The 24948-nt window shown below is 40.3% G+C and overlaps 1 protein-coding gene across 10 annotated transcripts in view; it reads left to right on the top strand.

The window, feature by feature from the left end:
• The window catches only part of IDNK (IDNK gluconokinase), a 76845-nt gene that overhangs the window by 10888 nt on the left and 41009 nt on the right, over positions 1 to 24948 (top strand). For 9 of the 10 annotated variants that reach the window (XM_082401284.1, XM_082401286.1, XM_082401290.1 and 6 more), the window contains 2 exons: positions 6139 to 6182; positions 8055 to 8538. In XM_082401284.1, coding sequence (XP_082257410.1) covers positions 6139 to 6182; positions 8055 to 8400 — 390 coding nt within the window. In that variant the 3' untranslated portion in view covers positions 8401 to 8538. Of the gene's footprint in view, positions 1 to 6138; positions 6183 to 8054; positions 8539 to 24948 lie in introns of those variants that run through there. The other variant, XM_082401285.1, reaches the window with a different exon arrangement.

Below are 24948 nucleotides of genomic sequence, written 5' to 3'. Positions count from 1 at the left end.
GGTTCACAAGATTTCTACATAAAACCAGAATGCCAGTTGATTAATTTACAAGGAGAAATTTAAGTGCCACATGGCCCGTAACACTCACATGGATCCGATTTCAGAAGCCAACATACAATCAGGTTTCTCAGTGAACATGCAATCAAAAGAGTAGGAGAGTTAGGGCTGAAGTTTCTAATGGTGTGAGACCATCCATCCCCTTACAGGAGGACATTTGCTAATGAGAATATGATATTCAAAGTCCTATGACCAGAACTCAGTCCTATGGCCAGACATGTCCTCTGGTCAGTACTCTGCTGTTTAATTCCGTAGTGCTCCTGCCCTGGGCCTTCACACCCACCAAGCCTTGCTGGGACAGACGTGCTTCCTTTATGTGTGTAAAAATATGTAGTTGGATCATAGTGATGTCCTGCTAGCCTGAGGGTCACTTTTACTCCTTCAGATGAGTTTATACATCTCTGCCCCTTTCTATTAAGTGTTATTCTTTAAATTAAAGTTTTAAAGAACAAGCTTCTTCGCTTCTTTTCCAAGTGCTTAGGAAGTTACCTCACTGTGGGCCCCATATGCTATAAGCAGACTCCTTAACTTTATAAAAGTTGACATCATTTCTGCAGCTTGAAATGGGATGCCCCCATTTACATGTAAAACACACAATGAAGTTAGTCCCCTTAATGATTAGTATACCACTTTACCAAGTAAGTGGCCTGTGCTGCCCTTCCTGCAGGCCTGAAAGGCACTATATCTTTGTAGGACTGGATCCTAGGTAGGAAACTGCTCACCCTGCTGACGTGTGAGTCTTTAAGGCCCAGTCACCCTGCCCTGCTACAGCCTTCTATTAGAGGAGCTGTTTTGGAAAATATAGCCAAAGAGGTTTAAAAAAAATTTTTTTAAGGTCATTGTATAACTAACTGTGTTCTCTTTTTCATCCCTGTTAGTTCATGAATATAATAGAAAAGCTTAGCTATTCACAGTGAGAGTACAGGAAAGAAAGGAATTTAGAACGTTGAGTGCAAATGGAATCTTAGAAGTTAAACTTAGGGTGATCATGTCTAGAGTACTGAAAGAAAGCACCCAGAGCAGAGTGTCTGGATCTCCCTAAGCACACAACAAACGCTTGTAAATGGATGAAGGAAAGGGGAAATCCAAATCTGTGCTTGAATTGGCAGCTTTTCCCATGGGCAATTTTCCATCATAAAATACTGCACAGCTCAGTAAGTCCATCTGATTATCCCCACTACCTATAATCCTTGACACTCTTCTTCCTGGACCCCTGCCATAAGCCCAGAAAATACTGCATTACAGTGCAATTTCAAGTTTCATAAGTATAACTCCTACAACTTTTTTTCTCCTCATAGACTTCTCCAGAACATTTAGTTTTTGAGTATGATGTCTTAGAAAACCTTGCCAGTAATAAACCTTAAACATATACACTCTTTTCCAAGAGCACATAGGTCTCCTCATAAAGCACAGAGTTCTTTGTGGTCTGCAAATCTGGAGCTGGTAAGCCTCATTATCTTGTTACTTTGTTTAGAAATAACCACAATGATTCTACTGACTACAGTCAGACAAGTGCTAACATAAACAAATGTTTCATTCATTAAATACATTTGAGCTACAATGTGTGCACATTGTGGTAGCTGTTGTAATTTGAGTAATAATTTCTGTGAATTATGTATTAATAGCTGTTGTTTTATTATTTGTGTAAGTTAGGTGATAGTTGTCATTTGATCTGTGTCTTGTGTGGATTTTGTAACTGTTGCATTTGTACTTCTAAGTGGTCTCTGGCCGACTAGTGTGTACATAGAAGTGAAGTCTTTTTTTTTTTTAATTTATTTAATTTATTATTATTATTTTTGGCTGCGGTGGGTCTTCATTGCTGCGCACGGACTTTCTCTAGTTGCAGCAAGCGGGGGCTACTCTTCATTGCTAGCATGGGCTCCAGGCACACAGGCTTCAGTAGTTGTGGCACGCGGGCTCAGTAGTTGTGGCTCACAGGCTCTAGAGAGCAGGCTCAGTAGTTGTGGTGCACGGGCTTATTTGCTCTGCAGCATGTGGAATCTTCCCGGACCAGGGCTCGAACCTGTGTCCCCTGCATTGGCAGGCGGGTTCTTAACCACTGTGCCATCAGGGAAGTACCCATAGAGGTAAAGTCTTAAAAAATTCTATCACTAGTAAAACTTCCAGGAACCTCAACCCAATATTAGCACACATGCTTTTTAAAAATTTTATTTAATATGAAAAAATTAAATATATGTGTGTGTTGTGTGTGTGTGTAAAATCCTCTTCTGCTTCCTGACAAGGGTGGGTCCGAGTAACTGGAGGGTCTTTAGTTTGCTGAGGACAGAGTGAAGGCCTTGGTGGAATGAACCTTTCACTTACTGAGTATTTAGTTACTCTGAATAAGAAATGGGAAAGCCTGAGCCCAGGGGAGATATTCAGGAACTAAAGGAGCTCACCCAGAGCTGGAGAACTTGAAAGGCTCCTGGTGGAAAAGATTTGGGTGGGGGGGCAGGGGGGGCATAGCCAAGGGCTTAACCAAGGTCAGAAGCAATATGAGAAATTCTCAGGTGCCAGAATCAAAGTGGCAAGATTTAATTAAACCTAAATAACCTCTTCCCCCAAGTTTTGGAAATGCATGTAAGCCAGGAGGCTGGGGATTGAGATTCTGATGCCCCTGTAGAGATGGGAGATGAGGCCTATATGATGCATGGAACTGGACCTGAAACTAAGTGCAAGGACTTGCATAAAGTATTTAAAGGAAGACTTTATTTGAGTGAGGATTACAAATATCTCCACTCACTAGATTCAAGAAGCAGCAAAGAATCTGGCTGTCTCCCCTGGACCACAGGTGGAAAACCAGAGACTTTCCTACACCCAATTCACTTCATATGACATAGACCAAGTTGAAAAATTAATGTAATACTAGTCTGGAATTGGTGAAACTACCTATGGAAATGTTTCCAAAACTCAGCACTCCTACAAGGGAAAAAAAATCTGAAGATGCACCTGCAGTCAAAAAGTACAAACTATACAAGTAAATGAACCACTATGAGAGAGAATCAGCAAAAAAGCACAAATGGAATAAGTCATACTCCAAGAAATAGAATCAAATGAAATAATACAATATTGCAAATCAACTATACTTTAATTTTTTTTAAAAGAATCAAATGAAAGACAAGAAACAAAAAATTTATTGATAATGTTTCATTATCAATAGATGGATTAAACAATAAACTAGAAACAGCTGAAGAGAGAACTAGTGAATTAGAAGGCAGACTAGAGGATATTACCCAGAGTGAATAAGAGAGCTAGATAACTAGAAAAATATTCGAGAAAAATTAAGAGACTGGTATAATAAAATAAGTTTCTCAAACAGCTAAAAGGAATCCAAGGAGAATAGAATAAGTGGGGGAAAGGCAATATTCAAAGAGATAATTAACAGTTTCCTTAGACTGAATATATAAAATGAGTCCTGAACAGGATAAATAGTAAAACTGCAAAACATCAAGGACAAAGAGGTTTATTTTCTACCTATAGCTACCAAAGAGAAAATATATGTTCTAAATGATTGCCCAATATAACAAGAGATACTTCTCAACAACAATAGAGCCCTAAAGACAGTGAGTAAGTATTCAAACTGCTGAGGGAAAATAACTGTCAACCAAGAATTCTTTACCAACTGAAATCTTATTTAAAATGAGTAAGAGTAAGAGCAGAAGACATTTTCAGACATACACAAAGACAGAAGGGAAAACTCAATTCTTAATCTATGGGAGAATTTAAAACAACTCTCTTGAAAACATCAAAACAGACAAAAGATATACGAAACAGACAAGAAAAATTAGTAAAGATATAGAAGATTTAAACAACAAATATATTGAAAAGCATGAATAAAAAATAAACATTCTTGTCAAGTACATATGGAACATTTATAAATATTGACCATATACTAGACCACATAGTACTAGTGCTATATGGCACAATTTGCCACAAATTCCAAAGAGTCAATATCATACCAATCATATCATATCATCACATTTTTTATCATAATGCACAAGAATTAGAAATCAATAATAAAAATTCTCACAAATCATAAAATGGTTGGAAACTGTAGAAATAAGTAAAATTGAAAAATAAAAATAGACATTCATATAAATAATTCATAAGTTAAAAATCATAATGGAAATTATAAGATATTTAGAAATGTATGACAAAAGTGCTATCAACTAAAACTTATGGGATATAGCTGAAAGAGTACTTAGAAGGAAATTTACAGCCTCTGAATGCAGTTTTGGAAAAATAACAAGAATGAAAATGATGATCTAAGGGTTTAAGTAGAAAAAAAATAATAAAAAGGAAGAATGTAGAAAAGTATAGAAGTAAGTGCTGAAATTAATGGAATATAAAACAAAGAAACCATATAGGTGATGAGTGAAACTAATTGTTTGAAAAGATAAAAACAGACAAATCTCTGGCAAGATTGATCAAGGGGGAAAAAAAGCACAATTAAGACTAGGAATGAAAAGAGGCCATGAAAAATCTGATACCAGTGAATTTTAAGACTTAGATAAAATTGGACACTTTCATAGAAAAATATAAATTACTGTGGGAAAACAGGCTTGGATGACAGTGATCTGATGGTAGAGACAGTGCTCAGGGACACAGTCTACTCCCCGCCCCCCCAATGAAAATGTGACCTTGCTGATTCTAAAGTATTTCAGTTACCAAAACTGAATCAAGAATAGAAAAATCTGACTATAACACAATGCTCATTCAAGAAATTGAACCTGTAATCAGAGATCTTTCCTCAAAAAAAAAAAAAAGCCCCAGGCACAGAGTTTTTAAGATGAGTTTTAGTCAGCTCAGGCTGCTGTAACAAAATATCATAGACGGGGTGGCTTAAACAATAGACACTTATTTCTCACAGTTCTGGAGGGTGAAAGTCCAAGAGCAAGATGCCAGCATGGTCAGGTTCTTGTTTATTCTGAGCCTGGAGTTTCTCTCCCTGGCTTGTAGATGGCTGCCTTCTTACTGTATCCTCACTGGGTGATTGAGGGGGAGGGCAGTGGAAGGAGAGAAAGAGTACACACTAGCTCACTGGTCTCCTCTCAAAAGGGCACTAATCCCATCAGGAGGACCCCACCCTCATGACCTCATCTAAACCTAATTACCTCCAAATATCATCACATTGGGGGGTATGAATTTTGGGGAAATAATAACATTCAGTTCATAACAATAATATATTGTATACAAGCTGTTTCAAAGAACAGAAAAAGAGGGAAAGCTGCCCGACTTATTTTATGAGGCTAGTATAACCTTGATACCAAAATTTAACATGGACTATACAAGAAAACAAATGCAGGTCAGTCTCAATTATATAAATGCAAAAATCCTAAATAAAATGGTAGTCAAATGTTTAAGAGCAAGGACTTTTAAAGACACATCATGTTTCTTGAATATGCATCAAAATGATAAAGGATGAGGGCACAGGTAAGGATGTGGCTGGGACATATATAAAATCAGACTGTGAGCTGAAAATCATTGAATATGTTTAAAATTTCCATAATAAAAAATTATGTTTTTCTTTAAATGCATTATGGCCAATCAGTATTTACCCTAGGAGGATTCCTTTGTGAAACACTATAGGGTGTCCTATGTAAACTTCCTCTGCCTTCTCTGGAGAAATACAAAATTCTCACACTGCTTATATCTGAGTAGAGCTTTGCTTTTGGAGGGTTTGAAGAATAGGACCAGGGAGCAGCTGACATAAGGGTTTCTGTGAATACCTCTGTGCATTTGAGATCAGAGGCACCTAAAGAATCATGCAGTATAATAAAAGATTTATATACATATCAGAACCAGAGAAAATATACTTACAATGGGAAGATTAAGATGGCGGAAGTTACATACTGGTATTTTAGGGCAATTTTTATTATTATGAAAAGAACCTCTGATACCTGGACCAGGAAAATGTTTCTGTGCTGAACTGCCTAGTGACTTGACCCCTCAGCCTTGTGCACGGCCTACTTCTCAAAACCACTAAGATCTCTCTGGACCTTAACATTGATGAACATGATTAACTTTCTGTAAAAACAAACAAAACCTGGAAAAGCCACTTTGTGTCTGCCTTAATTTCAGGACAGGATTCCATGGCTCTGCAACTTGCATGACATTTTACAAAGGTAAGAGAAATTCAGTCCCCAGGTAAGCCAGTGAGTAAAGAAAACCCATCACAAAGTACAGGGGAAAAAATACACTCTTGAAATCACAACTGACTGCTGATATGGCATCCCAGAAATGAAATGCACCTCTATCAAGTAACCAACAATGATTTTAATCAGCCACAGATGTGTAGTTTAGTTGGGTTCTGAAGTCAACCTTCTAAACAACTCCACAATTACTTGGTCAGCCACTTGGCTTCCATAAACCTGTTTCTTCATCTGAAAATGCGGATAAATATAGTTCCTACTCACAGACTGTTGTGAGGAATTAGTGAGATGAAGCATGGGTAGCACTTAGAACAGTACCTAATATATATAGTAAGTGCTAAAAAAATAATAATGACGTATAGCTATACCTTAGCCACCACTTTTATTGCCTCCTACTTCAAACTCTGACAACCAGGAAGATCTGGGGTCATTCATAAGTCAACAGATAACTGGCCACCAGGATTGAAGTCTCAAATTGTTCAGCTCTGTAGCATGCCTCTGAGCAAACGAGGTCCTCCCCATCCCATCTGTGGGCCAGACCCCTGGGAATCCTGGTTGGGACATGGAAGATAAAGAAGTGGCAGGGAATAGGTTCTAAATCTTGCTGTCTCAGATGAAGTCGTGTTTTATAAATCTAAAATCATGTGGGCCATATGAAATTAGACTATACTTATGATTAAAAATCAGTTTACTTTTTTTAGACTGCACAGACATGGCTGGCAGCCCTGTCTTTGCATGGGCTTAGGGGTTTAAGGTGTGGAGTTGAGAACTCCTGCCCACTTGGGTCTCTAAAATAAATAGACTTGTCAGAGATCTAACATACTGACCTGTGATGGAAGCAGAAGTGAAGATCCTCAGGAGAATAGAGATCAGACCTCCAGGCTCAGAATAAACAAGCTCTCACTCATGGCCCTTGGGAAGAGCCAGAAGCCTCAGGTACATAGGTTTGTTGCTGATGACACACTCCATCCACTGGGTCTCCAGTCTACAATGGCCATGAATCAAGGCAGGCCCCTTCAGAATTCTCAGTTCTGAACTGAAATTTCTAAGTACCCAAGCCAGCTTTGACCCTTCACCTCTTTATTCAGTTCCTTCCTGGCCCCAAGATGACTTCCTTTTCTGGCTGGTACATGTAGGTTTAGTGGAAAGGGAGCTCACCCTCATGTGTGGTCTTGAACCACACTGGTTTTCCCTTATTGGTGCCTTGTCACTCTACCTCTATTTCTGGCTCAGTTTTTTTTTTTTCCTTAGCACATCCCTGGAAACTTCTCACATCCTGCTCACCTTGACCACACAGAGGCTGATGCTCCCTTTTCTCCTGCTTTCTCTAGCTCTGCACTGGTAACTTCCCCAGACTCTTCCAGCATACTGTAGAGTAGGAATGGAGAGAAGCCAGTTGTGAAATTCAAATCCCTGAATACCTGAGGAGAGCCTGAGCTGTGCTGTGTGTGGGGCACAGGTGCCTGCCAGCAGCCACCCATGTCTACAAGTGGTGGCTCAGTCACATCCTACATCCAAGGGGCAGATCCAGTACTTACCAAGCATTTCCTGTGTGCTGGGCACCTTGATAAACTTACTCATCACAGTTCTATGGGCAGGTACTCTGAGTAGCTGCATTTAGCAGATGATGAACTGATGCTCGGGGAGGTAAATATGTTACCCAAGATGCCTCACTAGTGGAAGATCTTTACCTCAAAGCCAGGACTGCCTGATACTTGGCCACCATTTGTAACACCTTCCACTGTCAGAGAAGTGGGATTCTAGTCCTCAACCTAGACTTGACACCAATTATTTTAAATGTCTTCACTCTAGCATCTTCCCCACACACACTTTTTTTTTTAACAGAGATGTAGCCTCTGGACAGCATGTAATTCTTGCCTGTTCAGCTCTGAAGAAAGTATACAGAGACATCTTAATACAAGGAAAAGATGGTGCACGTCTGAAGTGTGATGAGTTAGGAAAGGAAGAAAAGCTGGCTGAAGTGAAGCTCCTTGTGGTCCATCTGACTGGGTCGTTCGAGGTCATCTCTGGACGCTTACTCAAAAGAAAAGGGCATTTTATGTCCCCTGAGTTATTGCAGTCCCAGTTTGATACTCTGGAGCCCCCATCAGCTCCAGAAAATTTCATCCAAATCAGTGTGGACAAAAATCTTTCAGAGATAATTGCTACAATTATGGAAACTCTAAAATGAAGTGAGAAGCATTTATATCCGTGGTCCAGAACACAACTGGGCATAACTCTGTCTCCCATCCCAAACCACGTTCCAGTATCCTTGTTGATACTGTATTCTAGATTCTTCTTAAGGTGAATAAACCATAATGTATTGAGATATGCTTGTTTGGGTGGATTTTTAGGAATCTGTGATACTCTTGTCATCATGCTCTGGCATATTCAGAGAAAAGGAGAGGAAACTTTGAAAGTGAAGCTTCAATTGAAGTTTAAATTCGTGTGACCCAATCAAATAATCAGAGGAAATTCTATAATCTACAGTGTAAACCATGACTTACTTAGAACACTCTTGATCATGCCTGTACTTGGACAAATAAGTGAAACTTGGCTATCCTTGGCATCCTCTGGAGATCGGTCTCAGGAGCAGAAAAGCGTACAAAATTGACCACTCACCAGCAAGTCGTTACACCACACACCTCTTATTTCTCTCTCTCTTTGAGTCATTTCTAGGTAAATAAAAAGCACACGCAGTTCACAGATAAAAAAATTTGCAAAGGTGGAACTTGAGTGAATGAAATGCATGACTCACTGATTCAGTCTGCCCCCACCTCATTTTAGAGACCCCTGTGAGACCAGGCTGTTATCAACCTGCCCACCTTCCTGCTGTAAAAGCTGTCAATGATGGACACTAGGCAGGCTAGGAAGGAATACCAGAGGAGCTGCTATGGCCGAAAACTGAAACAAAACTTTCCAATGGGCAGCTTTATGCCAGTGGCAGCGGGTTGGGCGAGGCTGTGGGGAGCTTAGGGGCACTGGTGCATTGCTGGAATGCAGCTTACCAGGTACCAGCAGGGAAAGCTGCAATCTGGCCAGCATGGGTTGGGTTTGAGCCCTTCCCTGATGGGGCTCCAGGAAGAAGCTTCCTTATCCCTCTATCCTAACCAGGGCCACAAGACCCAGCCACTTTGCAGGGCCACTGGTTGGTTCTGGCCAAAAAGTGAGTTTTGGAACCAATTACCTGTTTTCTTTCACAAGGATATGCATTTCTTTGTCTCAGGAACCACAAATAGAATATGTGCGTGGGGTGCCAATGGAATGAAAGGGCCCTTCTGGGTGGACGGAACTTGCCTAAGAAAATGTGGAGAGAATGAGGAAGGTGATGGAGGAGTAAGACGTGGAGCTCACCTTCTCCTCACAGATATATCAAAAATACATCTACATGCGGAACAACTCCTACAGAACACCTACTGAACACTGGCAGAAGACCTCAGACTTCCAGAAAGGCAAGAAAATCACATAACTGGGGTCTTGGTTCTGTGGCCAAGGGTCGAGCCTGAGTTTCTGAGGTAGGAAGAGCCGAGAGCAGGATGCTGGACCACCAGAGAACTCCTGGCCCCAGGGAATATCACCTGGGGAGAGCCCTCCCAGAGGTCTCCATCTCAACACCAAGACCGCTGGCCGGCCGACCACTGAACGGCCAGCAAGCTCCAGTGCTGGACGCCTCACACTAAACAACTAGCAAGACAGGAACACAACCCCACCCATTAGCAGAGAGGCTGCCTAAAATCATACTAAGTTCACAGACACCCCAAAACACACCAACTGATGCAGCCTTGCCCATCAGAGGGACAAGATCCAACTCCACCCACCAGAATGCAAGCACAACTCCCCTCCACAAGGAAGCCTACACAAGCCACTGGACCAACCTCACCCACTGTGAGTGGACTTACCAGAAGCAAGAGGAACTATGACCCTGCAGCCTGCAGCAAGGAGACCCCCAAAAAGTAAGTTAAACAAAATGAGAAGACAGAGAAATATGTTGCAGATGAAGGAGCAAGGTAAAAACCCACAAGACCAAATAAATGAAGAGGAAGTAGGCAATCTACCTGAAAAAGAATTCAGACTAATGATAGTAAAGATGATCCAAAATCTTGGAAATAGAATGAAGAAAATACAAAAAAAAAAAAAAAAAAAAACGTTTAACAAGGACCTAGAAGGACTAAAAAGCAAACAGTAATGAACAACACAATAACTGAAATGAAAAATACTCTAGAAGGAATCAATAGCAGAAAAACTGAGGGAGAAGAACAGATAAGTGAGCTGCAAGATAGACAGAATGGTGGAAATAACTGCCACAGAGCAGAATTAAGAAAAGAGAATGAAAAGAATTGAGGACAGTCTCAGAGACCTCTGGGACAACATTAAATGCACCAACATTAGAATTATAGGGGTCCCAGAAGAAGAAGAGAAAAAGAAAGGGTCTGAGAAAATATTTGAAGAGATTATAGTCAAAACTTCCCTAACATGGGAAAGGAAATAGTCAATCAAGTCCAGGAAGCACAGAGAGTCCCATACAGGAGAAACACACCGAGACACATATTAATCATACTAACAGGAATTAAATTCAAAGAAAAAATATAAAAAGCAACAAATAACATACAAGGGAATCCCCATAAGGTTATCAGCTGATTATTCAACAGAAACTCTGCAGGCCAGAAGGCAGTGGAAGGATATATTTAAATTGATGAAAGGGAAAAAACCTACAACCAAGATTACTCTACCCAGCAAGGATCTCATTCAGATTTGACGGAGAAATCAAAAGCTTTACAGACAAGCAAAAGCTAAGAGTATTCAGCACCACAAAACCAGCTCTATAACAAACGCTAAAGGAACTTCTCTAAGTGGGAAACACAAGAGAAGAAAAGGACCTACAAAAACAAACCCAAAACAATTAAGAAAATGGTAATAGGTACATACATATCGATAATTACCTTAAATATAAATGGATTAAATGCTCCAACCAAAAGACACAGACTGGCTGAATGGATATAAAAACAAGGCCCGTATATATGCTGTCTACAAGAGACCCACTTCAGACTTAGGGACACATACAGACTGAAAGTGAGGGTATGGAAAAAGATATTCCATGCAAATGGAAATCAAAAGAAAGCTGGAGTAGCAATACTCCTATCAGATAAAATAGACTTTAAAATAAAGAATGTTACAAGAGACAAGGAAGGGGACTCCCCTGGTGGCGCAGTGGTTAAGAATTCCCTGCCAATGTAGGCAACACAGGTTCAAGCCCTGGTCCAGGAGGATGCCACATGCCACGGAGCAACTAAGCTCGTGTGCCACAACTACTGAGCCTGCGCTCTAGAGCCCGTGAGCCACAACTACTGAGCCCACGTGCCACAACTACTGAAGCCTGTGGGCCTAGAGCCTGTGCTCTGCAACAAGAGAAGCCACTGCAATGAGAAGCCCGCACACCGCAACGAAGAGTAGCCCCCACCCGCCACAACTAGAGAAAAGCCTGTGCAGAGCAACGAAGACCCAACTCAGCCATAAATAAATAAATAAATAAAAATAAAATTATAAATATGCACCCAACATAGGAGCACCTCAATACATAAGGCAAATGCTAACAGCCATAAAAGGGGAAATCGACAGTAACACAATAATAGTGGGGGACTTTAACACCTCACTTACACCAATGGACAGATCATCCAGACAGAAAATTAATAAGGAAACACAGCTTGAAATGACACAGTAGACCAGATAGATTTAACTGATATTTATAGGACATTCCACCCAAAAGTGGCAGAATACACTTTCTTCTCAAGTGCACATGGGACATTCTCCAGGATAGATCACATCTTAGGTAACAAATCAAGCCTCGATAAATTTAAGGAAATTGAAATCATTTCAGGCATCTTTTCCGACCACACGGCTATGAGATTAGAAATCAATTACAGGGAAAAAAACTAAAAAATACAAACACATGGAGGATAAACAATACACTATTAGGTAACCAAGAGATCACTGAAGAAATCAAAGAGGAAATCAAAAAATAACTAGAGACATATGACAATGAAAACACGACGATCCAAAACCTATGGGATGCAGCAAAAGCAGTTCTAAGAGGGAAGTTTATAGCTATACAAGCCTACCTCAAGAAACAAGAAAAATCTCAAATAAACAATCTAACCTTACACCTAAAGGAACTAGAGATAGAAGAACAAACAAAACCCAAAGTTAGCAGAAGGAAAGAAATCATAAAGATCAGAGCAGAAATAAAGGAAATAAAAACAAAGAAAACAATAGCAAAGATCAATAAAACTAAAAACTAAACAAAATTGATAAACCTTTAGCCAGACTCATCAAGAAAAAGAGGGAGAGGGCTCAAATCAACAAAATTAGAAATGAAAAAGGAGAAGTTACAGTGGACACTGCAGAAATACAAAAGATCATAAGAGACTACTACAGGCAACTATATGCCAATAAATTGGACAACCTGGAAGAAATGGACAAATTCTTAGAAACGTATAACCTTCCAAGACTGAACCAGGAAGAAATAGAAAATACAATTACCAATCACATGTAATGAAATTGAAACTGTAATTTAAAATCTTCCAACAAACAGAAGTCCAGGACCAGATGGCTTCACAGGCAAATTCTATCAAACATTTATAGAAGAGCTAACACCCATCCTTCTCGAACTCTTCCAAAAAATTGCAGAGGAAGGAACACTCCCAAGCTCATTCCACAAGGCCACCATCACCCTGATACCAAAACCAGACAAAGATATCACAAAAAAACAAAACTACAGACCAATATCACTGATGAACATACATGCAAAAATCCTCAACAAAATACTAGCAAACAGAATCCAAAAACGCATTAGAAGGATGACACAGCACTATCAAGTGGGATTTATCCCAGGGATGCAAGGATTCTTTAATATACACAAATCAATCAGTGTGATACACCATGTTAACAAAGAATAAAAAACCATGTGATCATCTCAATAGATGCAGAAAAAGCTTTTGAGAAAATTCAACACCCATTTATAAGAAAAGCTCTCCAGAAAGTGTGCATAGAGGAACCTAACTCAACATAATAAAGGCCATATATGAAAAACCCACAGCAAACATTTGGGTTTGCTGTGGCCATGTATGAGAAACCCACAGCAAACATTTCACTCTCAATGGTGAAAAACTGAAAGCAATTCCTCTAAGATCAGGAAGAAGACAAGGATGTCCACTCTCACCACTATTATTCAACATAGTTTTGGAAGTCCTAGCCACAGCAATCAGAGAAGAAAAAGAAATAAAACGAATACAAATTGGAAAAGAAGTAAAACTGTCACTGTTTGTAGACGACATCATACCATACATAAAAAATCCTAAGGATGCCTCCAGAAAACTACTAGAGCTAAATCAATGTATTTGGTAAAGTTTCAAGGTACAAAATTAATGCACAGAAATCTCCTGCATTCCTATACACTAACAATGAAAAAACTGAAAGAGAAATTAAGGAAACAATCCCATTCACCATTGCAACAAAAAGAATAAAATACCTAGGAATAAACCTACCTAAGGAGGAACCTACCTACCTACAAGACACTGATGAAAGAAATCAAAGAGGACACAAAAAGATGAAGAGATATACCATGTTCTTGGATTGGAAGAATCAATATTGTGAAAATGACTATACTACCTAAAGCAATCTACAGATTCAATCCAATCCCTATCAAATTACCCTTGGCATTTTTCACAGAACTAGAACAAAAAATCTTAAAATTTGTATGGAGACACAAAAGACCCCAAATAGCCAAAGCAATCTTGAAAAAGAAAAATGGAACTGGAAGAAGTCAGGCTCCCTGACTTCACACTATACTACAAAACTACAGTAATCAAGACAATATGGTACTGGCACAAAAACAGAAATACAGATCAATGGTACAGGATAGAAGGCCCAGAGTTAAACCCACACGTCTATGGTCACCTTATCTTTGATAAAGGAGGCAAGAATATACAATGGAGAAAAGACAGCCTCTTCAATAAATGGTGCTGGGAAAACTGGACAGCTACGTGTAAAAGAATGAAATTAGAACACTCCCTAACACCATACACAAAAATAAACTCAAAATGGATTAAAGACATAAATGTAAGACTGGACACTATAAAACTCTTAGAGGAAAACACAGGAAAAACACTCTTTGATGTAAATCACAGCAAGATCTTGACCCACCTTCTAGAGTAATGAAAATAAAAATAAACAAATGGGACCTAATGAAACTTAAAAGCTTTTGCACAGCAAAGGAAACCATAAGACTAAAAGTCAACCCTCAGAATGGAAGAAAATATTTGCAAACAAAGCAATGGACAAGGGATTAATCTCCAAAATATACAAACAGCTCACGGAGCTCAGTATCCAAAAAGCAAACAACCCAGTCAAAAAATGGGCCAAAGACCTAAATAGACATTTCTCCAAAGAAGACATACAGATGGCCAACAAACACATGAAAAGCTGCTCAACATCACTAATTATTAGAGAAATGCAAAGCAAAACTACAGTGAGGTATCACCTCACACTGGTCAGAATGGCCATCTTCAAAAAATCTACAAACAATAAATGCAGGAGTGGGTGTGAAGAAAAGAGAACCCTCTTGCACTGTTGGTGGGGATGTAAACTGATACAGCCACTACTGAGAACAGTATGGAGGTTCCTTATAAAACTAAAAGTAGACTTACCATATGACCCAGCAATCCCACTACTGGGCATATACCCGAGAAAACCATAATTCAAAAAGACACATGCACCCCAGTGTTCACTGCAGCACTATTTACAATAGCCAGGTCATGGAAGCAACCTAAATATCCATCGAAAGATGAATGGATAAAGATGCGGTACATATATACAATGGAATATTACTCAGCCATAAAAAGGAACGAAATTGGGTCATTTGTAGAGACGTGGATGGACCTAGAGACTGTCATACAGAGTGAAGTAAGTCAGAAAGAGAAAAACAGATATTGTATATTAATGCATATATGTGAAATCTAGAAAAATGGTACAGATGAACCGGTTTGCAAGGCAGAAATAGAGACACAGACGTAGAGAACAAACGTATGGACACCAATGGGGGGAAGAGGGGGGTGGGATGAATTGGGAGATTGGGATTGATATATATACGCTAATATGTGTGAAATAGATAACTAATGAGAACCTGCTGTATATCATAGGGAACTCTACTTAATGCTCTGTGGTGACCTAAATGGGAAGGAAATCCAAAAAAAAGAGGGGATATATGTATACATATAGCTGATTCACTTCACTGTACAGCAGAAACACAACATTGTGAAGCAACTATACCCAATTTAAAAAAAATTGTGGAGCCCTGGATTTTTGTCACTGCCAGACTATTTGGGGCACCTCCTGTTTGGTTTACATCAACATTCATGTTCAGGATCTAGGCCCTTAAGTTGTCTAGGCAATATACTCTGGCTGGACGAGAGTCACCCCTAGGTGTAGAGAAAGGACTCAGTCATTTCAGTGTACTCAGTGAGTAAGTACTGGGTACTGTGATGGGCACTCTGGAGGGTTTAAGGACCCGCAACACAAAGCTCTGGCTCTCAGGGGGCCTAAGTTGGGGTGGAAAGATAGGGCATCTCATATCCTCTGGTACCAGCTAGAGTTCTCAGTGAAGGCAGTTCTTCACAAGAATTAATTTTCAAATATCCTGCTGGACTTTCATGTAGGACCAAATGAAAAAGAGTGTTTATAATTATAGGAGCATTGAATCTAACTCTATTTTACACATAAATTAAAGCTTTGTGGGTTTTTTTGCAGTTTTAATATACACTGGAATTTCCAAGAATGCAATAAAGGGACAATTGGATTCTATTTTATTTTTAACTTTACCAAGAATTGTTTACCATTTCAGAAAATCACAGTGAACTTCTGTCAAATACAACAACCTACATCCACCTGCATTTGTAATTCTTCTTTCTCAGTGATCCGATGGCAGAGCATCAAACTAACTCTACTGTGCTCATCTAGTGTAGCCATGTCCAAGCATCACATATTGAAACCCATCAGTTTATTACATGTTACTTTCCTTTTTTTCTCCTTTCAGAGTTAAAGTATCATATTATTTGCTTAGGTAAGTTTTATTCGGAGTTACTTTCACTTCATGATGGTAAAGGGGGCATTAGAAAATAGTTATTTAAAAAACAAACAGGAAAAGGAGTCTGGTGGGGCTGAGAATCAGGGCTCTAATCTTCCCAAGAATGGCCGCAGGGAGGCCGAGGTGTGGACCGGTACTGCCCTCTGGTGGCCGTGGGGGACATAGCAAGCACAAACTGCTCTCCCACCCCTGAGAAGCCCTCTGTCTCTGAGGGTCAGTTCCTGGGTCAGGGGCGGTGGAATGCTGCTCACCCAGCCCTGACCACACCCCTGCCCAGCCACTAAGACCTGGGAGGAAGGTGCAGGCGGGAAAACGTTTGCACTGGTTCAAAAACAGAAGCCAACCAAAGAGTTCCTCAATCCTGCAAATACCACTTACCACCCCCTCTGGCAGCACTCCCTCCACTTTGCCTCTCTCCATTTCCCACCACTGGAGGAAGTTCAGGTTAAACATTTTCCTCTCCTATAAAATGGGGTCACCACCTGCCTCATAAGGTTGTAGGAACTGATATAACACATGTGATATAACACATGCAAAGTGCTGAGGCCAAAACCATGGAAAATGGAAAATCCACGCCTTATCTAAAAAGGGCAGCCACTACTCATTGCCAGATGATGAGGAACACCCTGAATTAAACAAGTTGGGTTTATTGCTCACAGCATAAGGGAGAACACACACCTTCAGAATCGTGAGGGGAAATCTCTGTAGGATGCTACAAAGGACTTGTGATTTGGACAAGTTGGGTGATTTGGGGGAGGGTTCAAAGAAGCAGGGCTCTCTCTAAATGGATGCTGTGAGGAAGTGCTGGATGATTGGCTATCTATCTCAGTAATGTGAGAGGCATGAAGTGAGGCTAAAACTATCATTCTTAAAGAAGTACATTAGCCAGGACAGGGAGACAGAATATTTAGTCTTTTTTTTTTCTGGGCCGTGCCATGCGGCTTGTGGGATCTTAGTTCCCCGGCCAGGGATTGAACCCAGGCCCTTGGCAGTGAAAAGCGCAGAGTGCTAACCACTGGACCGCCAAGGAATTCCCAATATTTGGTCATTTTTGTGGTTTGGACAATGTTCATGTTTTTCTCTGTGTTCAGGCAGAATTACAGAATGGTCTTTTGTCTTGACCATGGTCATGGAGCAGTACTGTAGGTGTTCTGTGAAATTGTCTATTTTTAGCAGAACAGAGAGGCCTACCTTTTAGTACTAGGCCAGCTCCTGGATGACAGGCACTGCTTTTCCTTCATCATCAGAGATCCTTGTCATTAAGGTTTTTTAGGCCTTGATTTGAAATAGTTGAGGACATATCATTTATAACATTTATCTTTACAATAAGCAAAGAGCTTAGAGGGTTTAACTTGAACTTCCCTTCTCAAGAAATGAGAACTTGGTAGGTTTTCCACCTTCAGTAAGGGCAAGATTGTGGTAGTTGGTTATACCCTGAGGTCAGAGGGTTGAATGACAGGGAGCTAGTGGATTAATCTCCCAGGACACATACCTTCCCCTTCCATAACTAGGGCTCCAGTGGTTAGGGTATGCAGAGCTTGAAGACCTTGAGAAGTTCTCTCATCCCACCTAGCAGACACATTTGTCCAGGGCACACCCAGGGCCTCTAAAAATGTCTGTCCCCGAGTTAGCATGTATCAATATTTCATTCCTTTCTATTGCTAAATAGTATTCTCATTGTATGTATATACCACATTTTATTTATCCATTCATCAGTTCATAGATATTTGGGTCAAATGCTAACTAACTCCATGGTTTAACCTTTTAAGAAACGGAACTCTTTTCCAAGTAGTAGCTGCACCATTTTACATTCTCACCAGCAATCCTAGTCAACATATGTTATTCTCTGTCTTCGTGATTATAGCCATCCTAATGGGATATGAAGTGGCATCTCATTAAAGTTTTGATTTGCATGTCACTAATCTTTTCATGTGCTTATCGGCCATTTGCTTATCTTCTTTGCAGAGATGGCTGTTCTAATCCTTTGTCCATTTTTTAATTGGATTGTCTTTTTTATTGAGTTTTAAGAGTTCTTTCTATAACCTGGATACTAGATTCTTATCAAATATACGATCTGCAAATATTTTCACCCATTCCGTGGGTTGTCTTTTTCACTTGATCAACTTTTTCTAACCTTAATTAAAAAAAAACTTTATTGCTAAAACTGCTAACCATCATCTGAGCCCTCAGCGAGCTGTAATCTTTTTGCAGTAGTAACATCACAGATCACTGATCACCAGAACACATATAATAATGATGAAAAAGTTTGAGATATTGTGAGGATTAGCAAAATGTGACACAGAGACATGAAGGGAGCAAATGCTGTTGGAAAAACGACCTTGATGGACTTGACGCAGGGTTGCCACAAACCTTCAATTTGTTAAAAAAGCAATAGAGTGAAGCACAATAAAACGAGGTCTGCCTCCACTGCACAGCAACTGTGAACCATGTGGCAGGCAGTGGAGCTCCAAGTGGGGACAGTGCTCATCCCGTGCCCTCAAGTCTCTTGGGGGAGGTGGCACAGGGCTGCTATATAGGATGTAGGTGCTGACTCAAGGGACGGAACATGCAGCGGGATCCGAGCGGGGGGACACCTCACAAGGAGAGGAGAGGCGACCAGGGAAGGTTGCCCAGAGACGCTGACCCTGAAGCTGATTCTTAAAGAACGAGTCAGAGTTTGCCAGACACAAAAGAGTCAAGTGGAAACAAAGAGTCGTGATGTGTCCAAGAAGTGGCCTGTAAGTAGTTTAATGAGCCTGCGACACAGCGTGTATGCGGGGGCTTCTGGGAAGTGAGGGAGCTGGGGCCGGATTAACGAAGTGCTTGGACATCAGGTCAAGAAGTCTGGATTTCATCCTGTAGACAATGGGAAGTGAGTGAAAGATCGTCCTTAGGGAAGCGATGTGATCAAATGTGCATTTTAGGCAAGTCCAATGAGAAGTGTTTGAGTTTCACCTTATAAAAAGCTTCTAGATGCCCTTCACACTTACATAGCTGCCATGTATTAATCCCCTACTGTGTGCCTAGGCATGCCCAAATATCTTTTTTTTTTTCCCTATACTCTTTATCCCTTTCTACTGGCTCTTAGTCTGCCTCATCCCATGCCAAGTTTGTAAACAATGTTATAAATAAAATAATGATACTAAGACATTAAGGTGAGAATATTGCCATCGCTGTAGTGAAGCCAGGCAACCTTGGAAAGAGCCGTTTCAGTTGAGGGACAGGAGCAGTGGTCAGGAATTGACTGGCACGTCAGGAAGGTGAAGTGGGGGATAGAGATGCTCTGTCTGGGAACCTTACAGTGAAAGGAAGGAGTTAAGCACAGAAGGTTGTAAGAAGTATGTGATCTCCAAGGGAGCCTGGGAGGAGAGAGCCTGAAGGCACGAGAAAGTTGGTGTGTGGATTTTGTTTCAAGAGGGGAAAGAGGAGGTAGAGGAGGGATGGATGGAAAGGTCTTTTCCACTGTCAATGGAGGATGACGGAAGGCTGAACGTAGATTGTCTGTGGCGTGTGGGAAGTTGGGGAAGGCTTACTTTACTGCCTGCCTTCGATTTTTCCAGTGAAGATCTACTGAGAATGGAGAAGAGGCTGATGAGAAAGGAATCTGAAGGGAATGGGCAAGGTTTGAAGGAGTGTTTGTGTGGGAAGGAGTGGGACATGTTGAGAAGGATGATCACCAACGCCCTGTGGGAGCCCAGCGAGGTTGGGGACCACAGGCAGGATGGGGCCCCACACAGCGAGGCTGGGAAACTTCCTTCAGCATCATCAGCAGACCGGCGTGGGAACAGAGAAGGTCTGAGTGGAGGCTGAGGTTTGGTTGTGTGGGTCAGAGGAGATGAAGGGTGTGAGAAAAGTATGGGGACGTGATAGATAACAGCATCCAGTCCGTTTAGGAAGAGATGCTTAACAGGGAGGGGACTGGAAGACAAGAGATAGTCAGAGGAGGCGACTGTGAGAACTGAAAGGTTGTGATCAGAAGTGAGGACGTAAGAAAGCTGACCATTTCAGACCCAGAGCAACAGGTGGGCTCAAATCCAAGGGATGGCTGTTAATGTGGGTAGAGAGCTGACTTGATCAACTTTTAAGCACAAAAATTTTTAAGTTTGATGAAGTCCAACTTATTTATCATTGGCTGCTTGTACTTTTGGTGTCGTATCTAAGAAACCACTGCCTAGACCAAGGTCACAAAGATTCACACTACGTTTTCTTCTAGCTTCTAAGAGTTTTACAGTTTTAGCTAACTTTTATGTCTTAGAAACATTCAGAGTTAGTTTTTCAATCAGAATATGCAATGTAATAAGATCCCAGGTGATCTCTATGCACAATGAAGGTGAGGAGCATTGCTTTAAATTACTAATAAATTCCTTTTATTTTTTTTTGCTGGAGCATATGGTAGTTTTTTTAATTTTTTTTGAATTTTTGAATTTTATTTTTTTATACAGCAGGTTCTTACTAGTCATCAGTTTATACACATCATGTATACATGTCAATCCCAATCGCCCAATTCATCACACCACCACCCCCACCTAATAAATTATTATTTCCTTTAAATCAGTGGTTCCAACCCTGGCCTTACAATCACTTCAGAAGCTTTTTAAAATGCCTGAGCCTTACAGATAAAACAATTCCACTTAGTCTGGGGTGGGCTTATTTCTTAATCTTTTTAGTTGACTCTGATGTGAAGCCAAGGTTGAGAACTACCACCTCCTCTTTGCAGATTAACATCTTCTGCATCCCTCAACTATCTCCTCAATTTCTTGAGGATGTCCACTAAGCTATCTCCATCCACATGCCTCACTATCTAATCAATGTTTCGTGTCTTTCTCACTTGAAAAGAAATCCTTAATGAACACATACTTTCTGTACAGATTTCACCCACATGCCATTGCCAGGCTGGTTTGCACCCACTGCCTGCTTTACATCTGATGCTGGGACCTACAACAGTGCCACATTAAGACTGGGATCAGTGTTCACAGTTTGTACATAAGACTTAAGTTTAGTGCCTGAATATGACACATACCACACTTCGATCAAGAGACTACAAGATGGAGGTCATATTGGGTGATAGTGGAAATAGGGATGAGAAGAGGAAATGAAGAACCTCTGAGACTGTTTTGGGAAAACCAAGACTGGCCAAGAGTATGGTCTACAGCCGGCTACATGTTAACATCTAGCCATCATGTTCTCTTTGAGGCATTATTCATCCTTTTTTTTTCTTGAAAGATCGGGATGAAAATGAGTAAAAAAAACACTCCTATATTCTCTTTGCAAATCCAGGACCACAGGACCAATTCAAATGGATCAATGATCTGTACATAAGAGCTAAATCCATAAAATTCTTGGAAGAAAACAGGGGAAAAATCTTTATGACCTTGGATTTGGCAATGAATTCTTAAATATGGCACCAAAACCACAAGCAACAGAAGAAAAAAACAGACAAATTTGACTTCATCAAAATGTAAAACTTTTGTGCAAAGAACATTTTTGTGCACAGAAAGTGAAAAAACAACCTGCAACTGAAAGGGTTTAATATCTAGCATATATAAAGAACTCCTACAACTCAACAATATTTTCAAAAGGCAAAGGACTTGAAAAGACCTTTCTCCAAAGAAGACATACAAACAGCCAATAAGGCACAAGAAAAGATGCTCATCATCAAGTCATTAAGGAAATGCAAATCAAAACCACAACGGGGGGCTTCCCTGGTGGCGCAGTGGTTAAGAATCCGCCTGCCAATGCGGGGGACAAGGGTTCAAGCCCTGGTCCGGGAAGTTCCCACATGCCACAGAGCAATGAAGCCTGTGCACCACAACTACTGAGCCTGTGCTCTAGAGCCCGCGAGCCACAACTACTGAGTCCTCGTGCCCCAACTACTGAAGCCAGCGCGCCTAGAGCCCATGCTCCGCAACAAGAGAAGCCACCGCAATGAGAAGCCCACGCGCTGCAACAAAGAGTAGCCCCCGCTCACCGCAACTGGAGAAAGCACGCACGCAGCAAGGAAGACTCAACGCAGCCAAAAATAAATAAATAAAATAAATAAATAAATTAAAAAAAAAAAACCACAATGGGATAACCATCCAACACTTAGTAGGGTGGCTGAAATTTAAAACCAAGAAAAGCAGAAAATGAGAAGTGCTGCCAAGGAGACAGAGAAAATTGGAACCCATACCTTGCTGATGGGAATGTAAAATGGTTCAGCTGTTGTGGAAAACAGGCAGTTCATCAAAAAGTTAAAAATATTTATAATTACCATATGACCCAACAATTCCACTCTAGGTATATATCCAAATGAATTAAAAACAGACTCAAACAAATACTAATGTTATAGCATTATTCATAGTATCTAAATGATGTTGTGTCCATCAACACGTGAGTGAATAAATTGTGGTATGTCCATACAATAGAATATTATTCAGCCACGAAAGGGAACGAAGTGTTGATACATGCTACAACATGAAATGAACCCTGAAAACATGGTAAGAAGCCTGACACAAAAGGCCACATAGAGGGACACCTCGTTTTATCATGCTTTACTGCACTTCGAAAATACATTTTTTTACAAAATGAAGATTTGTGGCAACCCTGTGTTGAGCAAGTCTTCCAGGGCCATTTTTCAAAAAGCATTTGTTCACTTCATATCTCTGTGTCACATTTTGGTTAATTCTTGAAATATTTCAAATTTTTTCAGTATTACTATATTTGTATGGTGATCTATGATCAGTGGTCTTTGATGTTACTCTTATTAACTGCAGATGTGGTGGAAGTAGCAAGAGTACTAGAATTAGAAGTGGAGCCTGAAGATGTGACTGAATGAATGGCTACAACTCCTGATAAAACTTTAACGAATAAGTAGTTGCTTTTTATGGATGAGCAAAGAAAGTGATTTCTTGAGATGAAATCTATGTAGTCCTGGTGAAGAATCTGTGAAGATTGTTGAAATGACAATAAAGGGTTTAGAATATCACATATTATATTAACTAATATAAAGCAGTGGCAGGGTTTGAGAGGACTGATTCCAATTTTGAAAGAAGTTCAACTGTGGGTAAAAATGCTATCAAACAGCACTGCATGCTACCAAAAAAGCACTTGTGAAAGGAAGTCAATCAATGGGGCAAACTTTATTGTTGTCTTATTTTAAGAAACTTCCACAGCCACCCCACAACCTTCAGCAGCCACCACCCTAATCAGTCAGCAGCCACAAACATCGAGACAAGACCCTCCACTATAAAAAAAGATTACGACTCACTGAAGGTGCAGATGATGGTTAGCATTTTTTAGCAATATCTTAATTAAGGTATATACATTGTTTTTTAGACATAATACTAGTGCACACTAATTAACAGACTACAGTGTAGTGTAAGCATGACTTTTATATGCACTGGAAAACCAAACACTGTGTGACTCGCTTTATTGTGATATTAGCTTTATTAAAGTGGTCTGGAACTGAACCCACACTATCTCCAAGTATGCCTGTATTATATAATTACATTTATATATGAAACATCCAAAATAGGTAAATGCACAGATGACAGAAAGCAGACTAGTGGTTGCCCGGGGCTGGGGTAAGGGGGGAATGGTGAGTGACTGCTTAATGGCTATAGGGTTTCCTCTTGGGGTGATGAAGAAGTTCTGGATGATTGTGATAGTTGCACAACACTGTGAATGTACTTAAATACCACTGAACTATACATTTTTAAATGGTTACAATAGTAAATTTTGTTGTATTTTTTGGCAAAAATGAAAACCACAGGTCTTCCCCCACAGGAAGCGCTTTCTCACTAACTTTATTACCATATGTGCTAAGATAGCCGACTAGAATGCATGCTTCCTTTGGACAGACTTTCCCGAAGAACAGGGGCTCAGTCAAGTGTACCTCGTTCCTTCTACAGTATTCAATAAGCAGTTAAGTCACTACTTCTCCCTTGGAAAAGAGTGAATACTGAAGAACAAAAATGTGTTCCTCCAACAGTTTTCCCCTTCTGGGATCACAGTGTATGGTAGATTAAGATGATCACAAATTCTGTGACATTCTACCCATCAAGAAGTTGGGCCTATGAACCTTAAATCTGGGCAAGTTAAGACTGCTTGGCCAGTAGAATACAGGAGAAATGACACTGGGCCAGTTTGGGGGCCAGACCTTAAAAAACTGACAACTTGCATTTTTCTTGAAATACTGGCTCTTGAAACCTATCCACCATGTTGTGAGGAAGCACAAGTAGCCCTTGTATTAAGGCCCAGGTGGAGAGGAACTAAGACCCCAACTGTACTCCCAGATGAAAGTAGTAGTAATTAAACAGCTATGTGAATAAGCCTTCTTGAAAGTAAATTCTCCAGACCCAGTCAAGTTGCTCCAGCAGTATTCACCAATCCTTGCCAAACTGCTCATTCATGAATAGAATTAGTGACTGATTTTTGTTCTAAGCCCCTAAGCTGTGGGGTAGTTTTTTATGAAGCATTAGATAACCACAACACAGTGGAAATTTCCTTCCCTCTCTAGAAAGTATAAGGAGTGGAGAATGGGTCTATGAATAGCTTTAAAAAAATCTAGCTTGAATATACAGCAACTACTATACATCCCACTAAAGAATCAGACCCCACATT

Source organism: Balaenoptera borealis (genome assembly GCF_965194805.1).
Source record: "Balaenoptera borealis genome assembly, chromosome: 8".
In the NCBI taxonomy this organism is placed as follows: Eukaryota; Metazoa; Chordata; class Mammalia; order Artiodactyla; family Balaenopteridae; genus Balaenoptera; species Balaenoptera borealis.
This window is presented reverse-complemented; position numbering and strand designations above follow the sequence as displayed.